We start from the raw sequence: 14,740 nt of genomic DNA, 5'->3' as shown, positions 1-14,740 counted from the left end.
GTCTACCTGACTCATTAATCCTTTATCTGACTGAGGTTTGTGCAAGTTAGAATTACGGCTCTGAAATATCAGCAGCCTCACTGTAATTGATAATCTATGGTGCTGTCCGTGGTGCTGAAGTAGCAGACGGATTTGTAATTGCGATTCTTTTCTCTGTGTCCCACTCTTCTGTCAGTTTCTTTTTGGATCAATAACACTGTAAACCCAAACAGTACTACTAACTCTTAAGAATTATGGGTACAGCAATCAAAACCAGTTATTTAGTTAACCCTACATTAAACAACTACATTTTCTAAGCAAGTAATGCTGTTTTCATTTGATTTTATTATCAATATTTTTGAGTGAATAACGACATCTAAATGATAACTTCTGCAGAGGGATGCACATCTGACGTCATCAACGTCACGACAATCATGCTCGATCTTTTCGTTTCCCGAACAATTCCAGATGGCTACCCTTTGGTGAACGAGATGATAAGTAACGCAGCAAAACTTGCAATTAATTCACAAAAACAGAGAGAAGCCAGATTAATTTGCAGCGTTGTAATATTCATTTTGTGTTCTTTAAAATGTACTTTTACAATCGTGGACCTGGAAGACCGTAGCTGTATGTGGGGGCCGTTTGGCCATTGGCACGTTATTCTTAGCTCGAGTAAACGTAATACAATGCTAACGTTACAAAAGTAATCCAGTGAAAGTTGTCTGTACATGTGTGGTACACTGCAAACATGAACTGCTAATAGCTAATTCATATTTTTAATGGTGCCGATTTTGACTGATTCCATTGTTGTCTCGATGTTTTGTCTAAGGGATGGCTCACAGTGTCAGACTGTGAATGTGTAGGTGTTTATTGCACATGTACGCTTACATGAAAAACTGTGAACACACAAACACAGGTTATGCAGTCTCTTAATTCCCTCCTAATGCTTGTCAGAGGCTCAGGAGAGGTGTTGATTTGTGGGACAGCAGTTAATTATCTATCAGAAGCGCTCCTGATTACCTTGCATGTTTCCTTTATAACTTCCTATGAATAGAACAAGTCTATCGCAAACCAGGAACAGAGGGGGGGTACAAAGAAAACAAAAGTGCCGAGCAGATCAAGAAGGAGAAAAAAAAAAAAGTAGACAGAGAATGTTTAAAACCCAGCAGGAGCACATTTTGAGAGTGCAATAAAATCTAATGGAAAACAAAAGATATTGAACATGCACTTACTGCAGAACGCTTTGATGTCTGGTGTAAATCAAATGAGCAGCAACAATAACTCCCCCTCGCATGGTTTAACATCTTACCCACTGGTTGTCAGAGTATGTCATTGTTTTACAGTGCCACAAAAGGAGTAAATAAAAAAAGAAAATCCCTGCTATGATTTAAAATTGATTTTTTTTTCTTTGTTATTGTGCTGAAATCAGATTTATGTGCAAAACAGGTGAAGACAGAACTTTGTTTACTGATTAATATAAGAAATGATTAATGGCAAACATGTTAAACCAAGAACGTAATGATATAAAATAAGGCTGCTTGGTTTATACTGTATATTATATAACTCTACACCATCAGTCTGTCAGCACATACACAGTCATTTTCCCTTCAATTTCAAGCTGTTTAAAAAAAAAGCACACACTTTTTCTTAGTGCTAGTTTTGGGAACATTTTGTCCCAAATAAGATTTTTTTGGATCCAATGGTCCCCGAAGTGTTTTGCTTTGGGTCTGTTAGCAAACAGAGAGTATTCAGTTGTAAACTGGGATAACCTCCTTTCACCGCAGTTGATCCCCAGTAGGAAACTCAGCTGAGCATGTCATCTCTGCAGCCGCACCACAGAATCTAGCTGTGCTGTAGCTTGAGCTGTGAATGACCACTGTCTGGATCCAGTGTTTGAGCACTGATATCTCTGGACAGGCTGTAAACAGGCAACATTTTGGGCTTTTATCACGTGTTTTTAGATTTGAATTGCGGCTGGATGGCGAATGGGAGAGATTCTCCCATCATATCAGAGGTTGATGATATGAACCGAACAATATGTGGCCAATAATTAGGTTGTCTGTCTTTACAGAATCATCATCTCTATTTCATCATGTTCTAATTTTATTCTCCCGTCTGGTCTTCCCTGCAACACTTAAGCCTGTTGCTACAGTTTAAATCCCAATCAGACAGAAACTCTCTGATCTAAGTGTCATAATTGCTGGTTTGGAAGAGGGCCAGATAAGAGTGCACTAGCTTCTAACATTGTATGACAGCAGGGGCTCGACTGTGTGTGCAGTATGTGCAGGGGTTTAAGTGGGATTTGTAAGGAGCGAGAGCTGTGGCTTTTAAAGTTGAGAGTCTGGAGGGTGTAATCAAAGTAATCACACCTTTAGACTACATTTAGAACAAAACAATCAAGTCATGGCTATGTTTGGGTTAAATGAGGGAAGCTGTCTAACTTTAATAAATCCATACGAACTAACTGGCTTTGAACTCATCTTCCCAAATGGTGATAGTTGTTTGATGTTCCAACACATTCTCATCCCATCTCATCACATACCGCTGCTTTGTCATGCCCCTAGGCATCACTTTATTTTGCAGCATCAAAACCACTATAGTTCCCCTTGGCGTCACTTTAGGATTAGGCAACAATACCATGATAGTTAGGTTTGGAAAAGTCGGTCTACTAATACTAACAGTCTAATCCTATAGGCTCATAAATGGAGATTAGTCAATAAGCTTGTTTAGATCCAAAGAAACATTTCTGTTGTTGGATGATTTAGGTACAGATACAGTGTTTTCCTGCTGCTGAATCCTGGTGGTGGGCAGTAGCAAGTTCAGGGATCATAGTATTTAGGAAGTAAAAGTGCTGATTCCCTGTAATTCATTAACTAATCAGGCTGTTGTCATACAACGTTAGTAGCTATACCTACAAAGAACAATGCACTGCAATTCGTATATATATATATATACTACAAAATCAATTTGTATGTAATCCACATAATGGTGAACTAGGAAGTATAAAGAGCGACAAGCGCCGCGTAGGGAGGAGGTCGACGTGGATGGATGGGTCGAAAAACACCAGACTTTTGCACGAGGAGACCAACGTTCGTATCCCTTGTGAAACCAGAAGTCAACGTTGATTTATTTGTTACGTAACTTCCACACTTAGTTTACGCTAAAGCAATATTTTAATCCAAATGTTGATTTATTTATCACGTAACTTCCATATTTAAGTAATGCCACTTCCACAATATTTTCCTAAACCTATCTAAGTAGTTTTGTTGCCTAAACCTAACCTAAGTATTTGAAGCATAGTTACAGTATGTAAAGCCAAACCACGATCTCTTTCCTAGACCTAACCAAGTTGTTTCCTGTGAAGATGGAAGTTTATTTTGAAAAGACTGTATGCATATAACGAGCAGAATTTGATGCGTGTTGCTGGACATTCGTAGGAAAACGCATGAAAAATGAGGAATAACTTTTTGTAAGATATCATAAAAACCGTTGTATGAGGATACGTTGAATTACTGCATACATGGTGCTGGATTTGTTTGTTGTATGAGTCTGGCAGACACAGTGAGTCGCTGTCCCCTGGAGCCACTTGGTGACTATACTGTATATCTGTATATGCCACTTTAAATACAGCAGTAGATATTGCAATTGGGGGAAAAGACAGTGACAGTGAGGGAAGGTGGATGTCTGAGTGAAGGAGAGGAGTCGGGTAACAGAGAGAGAGAGAAGAGATTGTGAAACAACAGCAGCCTGAGAGCCAGAGAGAGAGAGAGAAAAGTAAAACATTTTCCCACAGGTAAACTGTCAGTACAAACCAAGCAGTGGGGAAAGTTGCCACAGACCTTTGGCAGAGAGGTAGACTGGGGAGAAGGGAGCGGGGGGGGACGACATCTTGCCATCTCGCCTACTGCCACACTACATCCATCACACGCCTCCTCGTGATTACCTAAACCCTGACAATGCGTGCACCGCCGATACTCCTACGCCAAATTTACCAGCCCTCTACCAGGCTCACTTATTCCTCCCCGCCTCTCCGTCTCTATCTCATCTTCAATTCATCTCTCTTTCTCACCCTTTTCTCCTACCACACTTAAGGTCAGGGTGGGATGTGCACAATAAATCTTCACTGCAGATTCTGACAGCCACCCTCAATCCAGGAAGTGCTTTAGCCGGTCGGAGGGAAGGGGGCTGCACAGCACATAAACTTTCTCTCTTAAAAACTATTTGGGTAGGCAGAAAGTCCGGGTGGAGAGTTTGAGAGTGTTGTGTTGCCAGAAAGTAAGACAAATTGTGGAGGAAAAAAAACAAAGAACGTAAGTGGGAGGAAAGGGCGAAGGGTTAAAGGAAGAGATTCGCTGGAAGAAGAGGGGATTCAGCGAACCTATTTGGTCCAGATTAATATGATGAATGGCACCGAAGAGCAGCTTTTACCGTGCCGTTATTTTCTTTTATTTGGCTTTTCGTGCTCCCGTTTACCAGAAAATGAAATCAAAGGTCTCCAGTTCATCACACACAAACACCTACACACATACTGTGGGCAACAACATGTGTGAACAAGTGCAACATCCTGAACGAACTTAAAAAGAGAATTACAGCAAATTGCTGGACTTCCATAGCTGAAAGTCTCAAATGTTTAATTATTAGCAAAATGCATTGAAAAGACTCGGCCTTAGTTATGTAAAAAATGATTATTAACCCTTCTTTAAATATTAAAAGGACTATTTTAATGGTCTGCGTTCAAGAGACCTGAAGGACTTTCAACTGACTTGCATTTATCTTCTGAAGACTTGTGACTTGTCCCTGGGGACTTGTGACTTTATTCTTCTTCTTAAATGGCTTGACTCAAATGACTTGAGACCAGACATGAACATGCCATGAATCACTGGAGACTTAGAGACGTCACAAATGACTTGAGACTTGACTTTAACTTGTCAGTGAAGGATTTGAGACTTGAGATTGTCACAAAGGACTTGAATTGAGCTTGTCTTGGATGACGTGAGACTTGACTTGACCTTGTCTCAAATAGCTTGAGACTTGACTTGGACTTTTTTTAGGGACTTAAGACATGACTTGATACCTGTTACTACAAGACTTGTCTCAAATTACTTCAGACTTGACTTGGACCAGTCACAAATGACTTGAGCCTTAACTCGGAACAGTCACATGACTGTCATCATGTGACTTCAGACTTGTCTCAAATGACTTCTGACTTGAGACTTGACTCTGACTTTTTATGAATTACTTGAGACGATTTCTGGACTTGACTTGGACCTGTCACAAATGACTTTGAGAACTGACTTGGACCAGTCACAAATTACTTGAGACTTGTCTTGAACTTGTCTCAAATGTCTCTGAGACTTGACTTGGACGAGTCACATGACTTGAGACTTGTCTTGGACCAGTCACAAATTACTTGAGACTTGTCTTGAACTTGTCTCAAACGTCTTTGAGACTTGACTTGGACGAGTCACAAGACTTGAGACTTGACTTGGACCAGTCACAAATGACTTGACATTGACTTAACCTAAAAAACCTCTGCTAGATACACAATAAGAAATCATCAAACACACATGTACATAAGAGCATATGCAGCCTCACACACACACACACACACACACACACATAAAGACCTTCACCTTCCACTCACCACCACATTAATATGAAATGCCACACACCTCTGTTTGCAATAACACACACACAACTATATATTCCACTCTGCACGTCACTGATACTGTGCAACACACACACAAAGAGTGAGAGTCAGCAGGGTAATAAAAGCCATTGCTCCTCCACCGTGTCATTTAGAGGCCTCTCCAGCACGATTTCCGCCTATCTAAGACCTACAGTGCTTCCTTCTCTCATAAAGGGGAGGTAATATTATCCAGGGATGAGGGGATGTGAAAGAAATAAAAATGATGGAAAACTGCACAGAACGGGGTTTTTGGAAAGTGCGTTTGTAATAAAGGCTGATTTCATTTGTGAAGCCGACTGTGATAGCGGAGGTTGAGAGACACCTCGGCAGAATATGATAAAAGAAGATAATGTCTGTGATGAATGAGTGATATCATTCAGAGAGGATTGCAACAACGGAGGCTGCCTGCTCTGATTACACTCACAAACCTAATTATTTTGCATATTATTTTGGCTCCGTACACCATTGTGACTGTATCGATCTCATGTCTGTCTATCATCCCGTGTGTCTTGCTCACAAAATCTCGCGGAGAGATCGTGCTTGAGTGATATCAGCAGTACGAAGTGTTGTTCTGTTGTTTATTGCTCGTTGTCTGTTTCTATTTCTCCCAGCTACTCCCACCAATGCTCTATATTGGCATGTGTCTGGTCCAGTGGGAAGCCATTTATGACATATCTTTCCTTTGTTTCCTCCATCTCCATCTATCTTCTCTTCACCTATTTTTCTGTTTCGATCCCCCGAGGTGGGTCTCTCTTTCACCTATCGCTTTTCTCCTTCCTTTACTTCCTCTGTCCTCTGTCTCTACCCTCTCATGTTTCCCTGGTTATTGATTCCTGCTGTCAATAAGATCCTCCACCTGAATACAAACAAGGCCCTTTGCATAACTGTCAATCAATATCAAAAATCCAGGGATTGCTACTCTGTTGTTTGCAAGAAATCCGCCGTTTTAATGGGAATATGTGATGCGTGAGCACCAGAGAGGGGACGGACACTCTGATGTATGCTCCACTTGTGCAATTTTACAGGTAGACTGGCATGGACGATCGTGTACAAAGGCTGAGGTGCAGCTTGGCAGCGGTCACAGCCAGTATTTGTGAGTAAAGCTGTGAGATGTTAGCCCTGAGCTGAGTAAACAGTGAGATCTTAGTCCTGGCCCAGAGCTATGTGATGGCTCTGGACACAGAAAAAAACATCTATAGGAGCTTAATGGCTCAAAAAAAAGTGGGGAGAGTGAGATTGTGTGTGTGCACGCATGTGGGCTGGGGGCTCAGATGGACAGATGAGACAAGAAAGTCAGCGTGCACTTCAAATAGACAGTCAGAAAGACCCTTCAAAAGGCTGGATGTGTGTGTGTGTGTGTGTGTGTACCCATCATGCTCTTTGGAGCCAGTTGCTGCAGCAGAGCTCTAAATTTAGCGGACTCTTTAGTAGGAGTCATCTATCATTCAACACGGCCCCTCCCATGAGGAGAGAAATGCTGTGTGTGTGTGTGTTACAGACAGACACAGATAAGGTAAGAAACAGAAAGACTTCATACATTTTTTTATGCAACGGCTTTAAGGCTTGTTGCACTCTCATTGATTAAAGCTGGACACAGACTACAGGATTTGTCCAAAATATGGAAATCTTAAATATATTTGTCAGCTGTAAAGCTCATAGATGGAGGAAAGAGTGAACAGAAAAACCCAAACTTTCTTTAAAAAGTAGGGCACCACGAGACTGTCCTTCCAAGAAGAACGACACCGGCAGTCGTTTCAGCAACTGCCCCAAAACGACTAATGTTTATGTAGAAGTGACAAAGAGCTGTAGCGGCTGTAGCAATTATGACAGGAGCAAAGGAGGACGTTAGGTGATGGTGTTGTAGAAGAACAAATTCCGCATATAGAGATGTCAGGTGGATGGATGGGTCACTTGTGCGTAGTACGTGCGTCTTTATATTATGCCGTTGGATGCTGCTCAATCGGCAGTATTTGACTAGTTGGGAGTGAGAACGGGTTGATTTTAACCCAAAACTGTGAACAGTCCCTAAACTAAACCAAGCTGATTTTGTTCCTAAATCTAACCGAACCTTAACATGTAGCGTTGTCACATCATAAAACATTTGTTTCTCCAACAGTGGTTTGTAACGGTTTTGGAAGACAACATAGACAAATGATGTTGTCCTGCTGATAGGGGTGTCAGAACAGGAAACACTTCCTTCTAGAGGGCATGAACAACAACATAGTTTGTCGTTTAATTTTGAGGACTTGTTTAGCATTACTGCTTGGCATTTAAGGAAAAAGAGGATGCTGAAAACACACATGCATAAAATAGAAATCCGGATTTTTGTTGATTGCGCCTTTTCTGCTGTTGCAATTATTGTAAATAACTCAAATGACTAAAATTTTAAAAATGTGTAACACCTGTTATTTCACTAACCTGTGTGATGCCGTGTTTGTGGATCAAAATTGCACCGCCCTCATTTGCACATTCATTTGGTGCAGAACGGGAGACAGCTGCATGTGCTATTATGTGAGCCAGTGGTAATGGATGCTCCACAGAGCAGGTCTGGGCCTGAGAGACAGCCAGCATGTGTGAATGCCTGGTGCCTTTCCTCTCTCACAATCTCCTTCCTCTCCGAGCGAGACAGATGTTGTGCGGACCTTTACTGTTTTCTTGCAAAAAACACACTTTTTTTCCCCTCCACTTCACAATAAAAACAACATAATTTCATAACCTCATCAGGTAGCCTGGTCCCTAAACATCCTGTAATTTACTAACAAGGAGTTTCTGATGACAGCAGTCAACAGCAGCACATCAGCAATTTGAAAATGCCAGATGCTCGGCGTTCAAATTGTGCTCAGGAGATTTTTGTTTTCACAATAAGTCTGGACCAGTTAGGAGGCAACTATGGGGGAAGATCATGCCAAGTGGTTGGCAAAACAAGATGCTGCTTTCCATCTTTTATTGTCATGACTGAGAATACATTCAGCCATTGTTGATGTGCACAATGGATGTGAGCTCACACTTTGAATTACGCTTGGTAGCACATGTGAAGATGGGAAAGGGAGCATATAAATCAATAGTCAAAGACGAAAGTGCTCGAATTGGCATCATAAACATGAATTCACTTTCATATCATGATGCTAAGGGCCATGATCTTCAAGCGTTGGGTTGAGAATGCACTCGTCAATATTTTATATGAATATGAATGTGTAATGTGAAAGGTATTGTTCGCAGTGATGAACCCACAGATAATTATCACCCGACTGCAGTTCCCCTCAGCTCTATGGAGTGTTTTAGCATCTTTCAGCTCATTGTTTTGGTTTTACGGCCCTCAATTTTACTGTTTTGGTTCAGTCTCACCACTCTCATCAACAGCATGGAGCTCTTGTTAGGGAATAAAGGGACTATATAGCCAGGATAAATATGCAGTACAGTGAGTATTAGACAACTACAAACCATTTATGTGGACATGTACACATATCGTAGCTGTCTACCTTGCTTTTCCTTCCCTGACTCATAGGCCTTTAAACCTGTAATATGTACTCTGCATGGACGGTAACAGATTACATTTCATTTTTGCCACTGCGGTCCACTTTTAAAATCAGAGAAAGTCCCCCTAGAGTGTTTGCATGATTGCTTTCCTGAAAAAATAAGTGTTTTCCATAGGGTAGCCCGAGGTAATGATGTAACTTCCACATTCAATTTAGACTCCTGCTGGAAACATCATTTAGATCTCAATTATCCCAGTCGGATTTTTCCACTCTTTTTTGCAGATGAAAGGCCGCTCGAGGTGATTTCTCATTGAATTTCTGCTTTCGCCAAAAGCCCCACCACCGTGTCAGACAGGGACACAATGAAGGCTTTGTTCTAACTGTAGGCCTACACAGCATTTCCATTTATCTCTCTGTGTGGGACACATTATCAGACTCTACAGAAACATGGAACACCACCGCGTCAACTAATGTTCGCCAGCCTCAAACAGAAATTCTACCTTTTATGGTCTTAATGGGCCAGACAGGTATCCCGTCAGCATTTCATAAACCACTGTGCTGAAGACACAAATGTGGGACACAAACTGAAAAAGCTCAAATGATTGTTTGGGGTGGTGTCTTTGGGTCACAACATTTAAGGTATTTAACTTACTAGTGGAAAGTAAGCTTGCACTGGGAAAATATTAATTAAAGGCTGGCCCACACTAACAGCTCAACACGTCAGTTTTCCTTCCTTCTTCCGTCAGGATATCCGATTGTAAATATTGAATAGTATTTACGATTTGAAAATCGGTACGGCCATGATGGACTTCCGAGCAGATCGGGGGATGTAAAAAACACTCTCAACGTACCTCACACCACAGGAACATCTGGAAACATAAAGGCTTTGATGACCGTTGATGGGAGGTGGGAATTGGGCCCAAGATTGGCTTGATCCTTGTGTAGTGTGCGCCAAGCATTACACAACTTAAAGGACAATTATCTGGGTCATGCTAACTTTGCATTTCGGGGAAAGCAGCACGAGTCTCCTAAAAAGTGAGCAAGGTACTTAACCCCAAATTGCTCCCGGAGGCTGAGAGCCATCGGTGTGTGAATGAGTGTTTAGATTAGATCCTGATGGGCAAGTTGTATTGCAGCATCTGCCATCAGTGTATGAATGTGTGTGTGAATGGGTGAATGCTGACATGAAGTGTAAAGCGCTTTGAGTGGTCGTAAGACTAGAAAGGCGCTATATAAATGCAAGTCCATTTACCATTTACCATATTTTTCTAGATCAGTGGAATAATAAAGCTTCACTTGCCGCTGAGGAACTAAAGTCTGAGTGTGGGCGTGCGAGTTACTCTTTCAGCCGGTGAATTTCCAGGACACCTGTTTGAGCCCAAAGGCTATTTTTTTAACCGTGCAGACTCAATCTAATTTTCTCCATAGTTATAACACACGCAGGGGCTCATTCAGCACTGGCTCAAGCAGGAAACAGCTTCAAGATTGACAGTCTCCTTTGAGACGCATGAATGCAAGTCCACATTTAAAGAATATGAAACCGCGGACAAAAGACACGTTCAATACAAGCTCAATGCACAGCGCTTCAATGAAGTCAATAAAAACCTCAAGCTATCTCTCTCAACAATACACACAGCACGGATAGCAAAGCTTAAAATACTAAATCACACCGAACACAATAGGTCTGTAAGCACAAAGCCATGCACCCTTAAACTACTCTGTGCCTGTTATTAACAGATAGTAGGCTACACATTTTTTTTTCAAGCAGGTAAAACTAATATCTGCAACCATCTCCCCCGCCCCCGTTCCAGTCATTATGTAGCGACTCGCAACGCCTGATTGGATTGTATGAGAAATTAATTGGACTTCTGTGATAAACCAATGTAGGGAGAGAGGAGGAGATTCTTCTGTGGACGGCTTCTCTGGGCTGGAGGTATTCAGAAGTTCATTTTGTTTAAAAGACATTAGTAGATGAGGAAGTGGCGAGAAGGCGAGGGGAGATAACAACTTAATGAAAGTTTCCTTTCATGCCCCGCGGTTTCAGAGACAACTATTAACAAGACGGAGGCAGATGAGAGAGAAGGAGATTCAGAAAGTGCTCAGGAAACTCTACAGTTTAACAACTATTGTTCAGCCTGTTTCAAAGATGTATGTGGTGCCCGCATAGTCCGTAGAAAGTTTTATCACCAAGAGGTAATAAAATAAATAAGTTGAGATCAATTTAGACAAGGCTATAGAATGAACTAACTGTCTAAATCTTTGTATTAACTTTAAAACTGTCTGAATCCAGCCTAATCTACCAACTTAATTCATGTGTAATTTCATTAAATGTGGCTTATGAGGAGACCAACTTAAAGGTGTGATGGGATGCATTTTATGATAAGTTAATTACACTTTATGACATTAGAGTTACCACAAACAAACAAGCTCATCACAGAGGAAATTGCTCCCTCTGGCCTCTAAACAGCATTCAACCCTCTGTGCAGGTTGCATAAGCTTGATTGTTTAACAGCACATAATGGAGAGAGGGAGCTGTTCCTTCAGTGCAATCAAACAAGCACAAGCACAAACAAGTGCCACACGTGAAAGGCTGGTGGTGAAATCACTTTTAAGTTGATCACCTTGAATAAAGACAGGGAGAACGCCTCAGTGTGGTTTATGAGAAAATGTAGATTAAAATTTTGATGGTGAAACTAAATTAAGAGTTGACAACCACGCTAACAGCTCTGCTGCACAGCGGTGCTTTGAGCTAAATACTAATGTCACCATGCTACCAGACAAGCGCCTGATACACTGTCGGAACCCTGTGTTTAAATTCCTCCAGACGATGCCTCGCGCACGCCATGTGTCGAACGGAGGCTGATGGACGACCTCTTTCATGCTCTCCCTCCCAATCAAGACCAGCGATGTGTCTGATCAAATTAGCCCAGGCTGCTGCGTCTGGATGTCCAGGCTCAGCTGTGTGTCTCTCCCATGAATCAAATGTCCTCGCTGGGTGAGAGCGGGGTCTTGCGAGTCGAGGTGACCTGTCTGACTTCAGACAGCACCCTTGATCAACAGACAGCTGCCGTCTACACACACATGCATACACGCCTCCCTGGAGCGAGCATGTTTCTGCCTCTCTTTGCTCAAGTTTGTTCAAGTATCCAGCACTTCAAAATATATTTAAAAATGAACTCACTCTTACACTTAAAGGATCAACTATAAATAAGTATCTTCCAAACTCATGACAAAATGTGTGTATTTCATTTACGATTTTGAAATCAATTTTTTAATGCCAGAATCGATATATTTGCTTCATTTCAGTCTATATGGAGGTAGAAGGAAGTTACCGCTTTTATTGTTGTAGTCTGAGTAACGTGACGTCATGTCCGTTCTGTATCCGTCAATCAAAACAAACCGCAGCGAACCGAAACGAGAAAGCAGAAAACGACGGAGGATCAACGTGGATACGACCTGCACCCTCAAATATTAAATCCAACGTGGTAAACCCTACACATATAGTAAAGTATGAACACTTTGGGTTTCACACATAACCAGGAAAAGCAGAGCTAGACATCATGGCAAAAGCTGCATGCTAACTCTACCATCATGGACAGGAAACGTTATCGTATCGCGGTAACGTGCGGTCAAGCCAGCCGTCACTCTCATCTCCGTCGTCAAATGGGCCGACGCTACAACTGTAGAGCACCCATATACTGACATTTATGTTAAATGCATTCAAACGGCCCCGATGGAGCTGACCATGGATGTATAAAGAGAATGGAGCTGACGGGAGAGATAGCGACGCACTTGGAGAAGTACACGTGTGACTACGTCTGGTTTTCAAAATAAGGTGTTAACAAAGGGAACTGTATATACAAAATACATAATGGAAATAAGATTGATTGGATTATATTCACCACAAGTATAAAATATTACATGTCCCTTATAAATTATAAAGAAAATACCACTAATTTGTGAGGGAAATTTCTATATTCTTTGATTTTTATTTTGTTGCCGGAAAAGTTAATTAAAAGTTTTATAAATAATTCCTGACAATGACTAATATATTTGACTTCAGGACATCTCTGACTATATACATGCTGAAAATCAAACATTTTTACTGTATTAATTTAGATATTTTCCATTATAAAAGTCCATAGAAGTGTATGTTTCAACTTTTTCCCATGGTCTAGTGTTTAAAATGTCACAAGTATCGCAGTGTCGTGATAGTATCGAACCAGGAGATAGGTGTATCATCCCAGCCCTATTATTTTACCCCACAGATCTATTAAGTGTTTTTTTTAATCTAAAACGTTTCCAGTCTCGCCCTACTTATACCAACATTTCTGCACCAAAAGAAAAAGCCTCCCAAAATCATGTTTGCAATCATTTCCAATTCTGATCCCATGTCAGGTAACACTTGTTTTATCTCTGGGAATATTTGATTCATTAGAGAAATCTTTTCACCGACTTGTCAAGCAATGGCAGAGGAGAGAAAGTTAAAAAAGACATCTCTGGCTAACAGGAAAGTCTTAATATCCACAGCAAATATTTATTGAAGAGTCACTAAATCCATTAAAAAAACTGCACGGTTATTACGTAGAGTGTTATGAGAGTTCTCCACATTAATTGGGGTTAATTAAAGGTTAGGCTTTTTTTTAGGATTGTAGGAGGATTTCTAGTGCAGTCAAGCATCTAAATAGAAATGGATACAAGTGCTTGCACACAAATAATCACAAAACCATGGATGTGTGTGAAGCTTTTCATGAGTCTGATGGGCAACCAGTAAGTGAGGGTCCGTTGTCTGATCTGTGGTTCTCACTCCCTTGTGAACTTTATGCCACACTCTGTAAATGAACCCCAGGTTCTGTTATTAGTACAAGATACAGACCAACATGGATTAAAGAGTGGATGTTTAGTACGAGTTTAATCCAGGCTAAAGGCTTCATCCCCGCCTATGAGATTGGCCCATAACCTACTTATCAAATCCACAAAAGTGAGTTGATAAACTGAGGTTTGTGTTATGCGTCACACAAGTTCCCCAGCCTGTTCTATGTGTCCCAGAGCATCACGGTGTCTTACCTGCTCCAGTTTCCAGTGGAACTCAGCCGGTCTGAAGGTGTCCACCTGGGTGAAGTCTCTCCTCAGCAGGAACACCAGGCGGCAATTATGGACATACAGCGAGTAGTGATGACGGTTCATCTCTGTGGGAGGAAGGGAGGAAGAGGAAGAGGAGTAGGCACAAGGGACCAAATCATCACACTGTCAGGTGAACCAGACATGTAGTAAACTGGGACAGCAGCACTGCTTAAAGAAGGCCAACTTCGTCAAGGTCATCTCACATCATTTTTCACTGGACTTTTTAAAACAAAATGCTGGATCACTACAGAGGATTAGATAGGCCATAATATTAAGTTTCACCATCCACTTAAATAGTGCTGCTTATACAACGATTATATCTCCCACAAAATGATGTTCTCATACAACTAAACTGCACTCTCAATTTTGTTTTGAGGGAAACATATTTTCTCTCGGATTACGGTCACAGTGGCTTAACAAAAAACAAACAAAAAACAAAAAATGCAACAACACTACTTAGTTGGGTTCAGGC

At 41.3% G+C, this 14,740-nt stretch overlaps 1 protein-coding gene across 2 annotated transcripts in view; it reads right to left on the bottom strand.

Moving 5' to 3' along the window:
* LOC119491328 (calsyntenin-2-like) overlaps window positions 1–14,740 on the bottom strand; it is a 262,721-nt gene that overhangs the window by 42,256 nt on the left and 205,725 nt on the right. For both annotated transcript variants that reach the window (XM_037775219.1, XM_037775220.1), the window contains exon 8: window positions 14,212–14,333. In XM_037775219.1, the coding sequence (XP_037631147.1) occupies window positions 14,212–14,333 (122 nt within the window). The remainder of the gene's footprint in view (window positions 1–14,211; window positions 14,334–14,740) is intronic.

This window comes from Sebastes umbrosus, chromosome 7 (assembly GCF_015220745.1).
Source record: "Sebastes umbrosus isolate fSebUmb1 chromosome 7, fSebUmb1.pri, whole genome shotgun sequence".
In the NCBI taxonomy this organism is placed as follows: Eukaryota; Metazoa; Chordata; class Actinopteri; order Perciformes; family Sebastidae; genus Sebastes; species Sebastes umbrosus.
The sequence above is the reverse complement of the archived record's forward strand: the minus strand, read 5'-3'. Positions and strand labels throughout refer to the sequence as shown.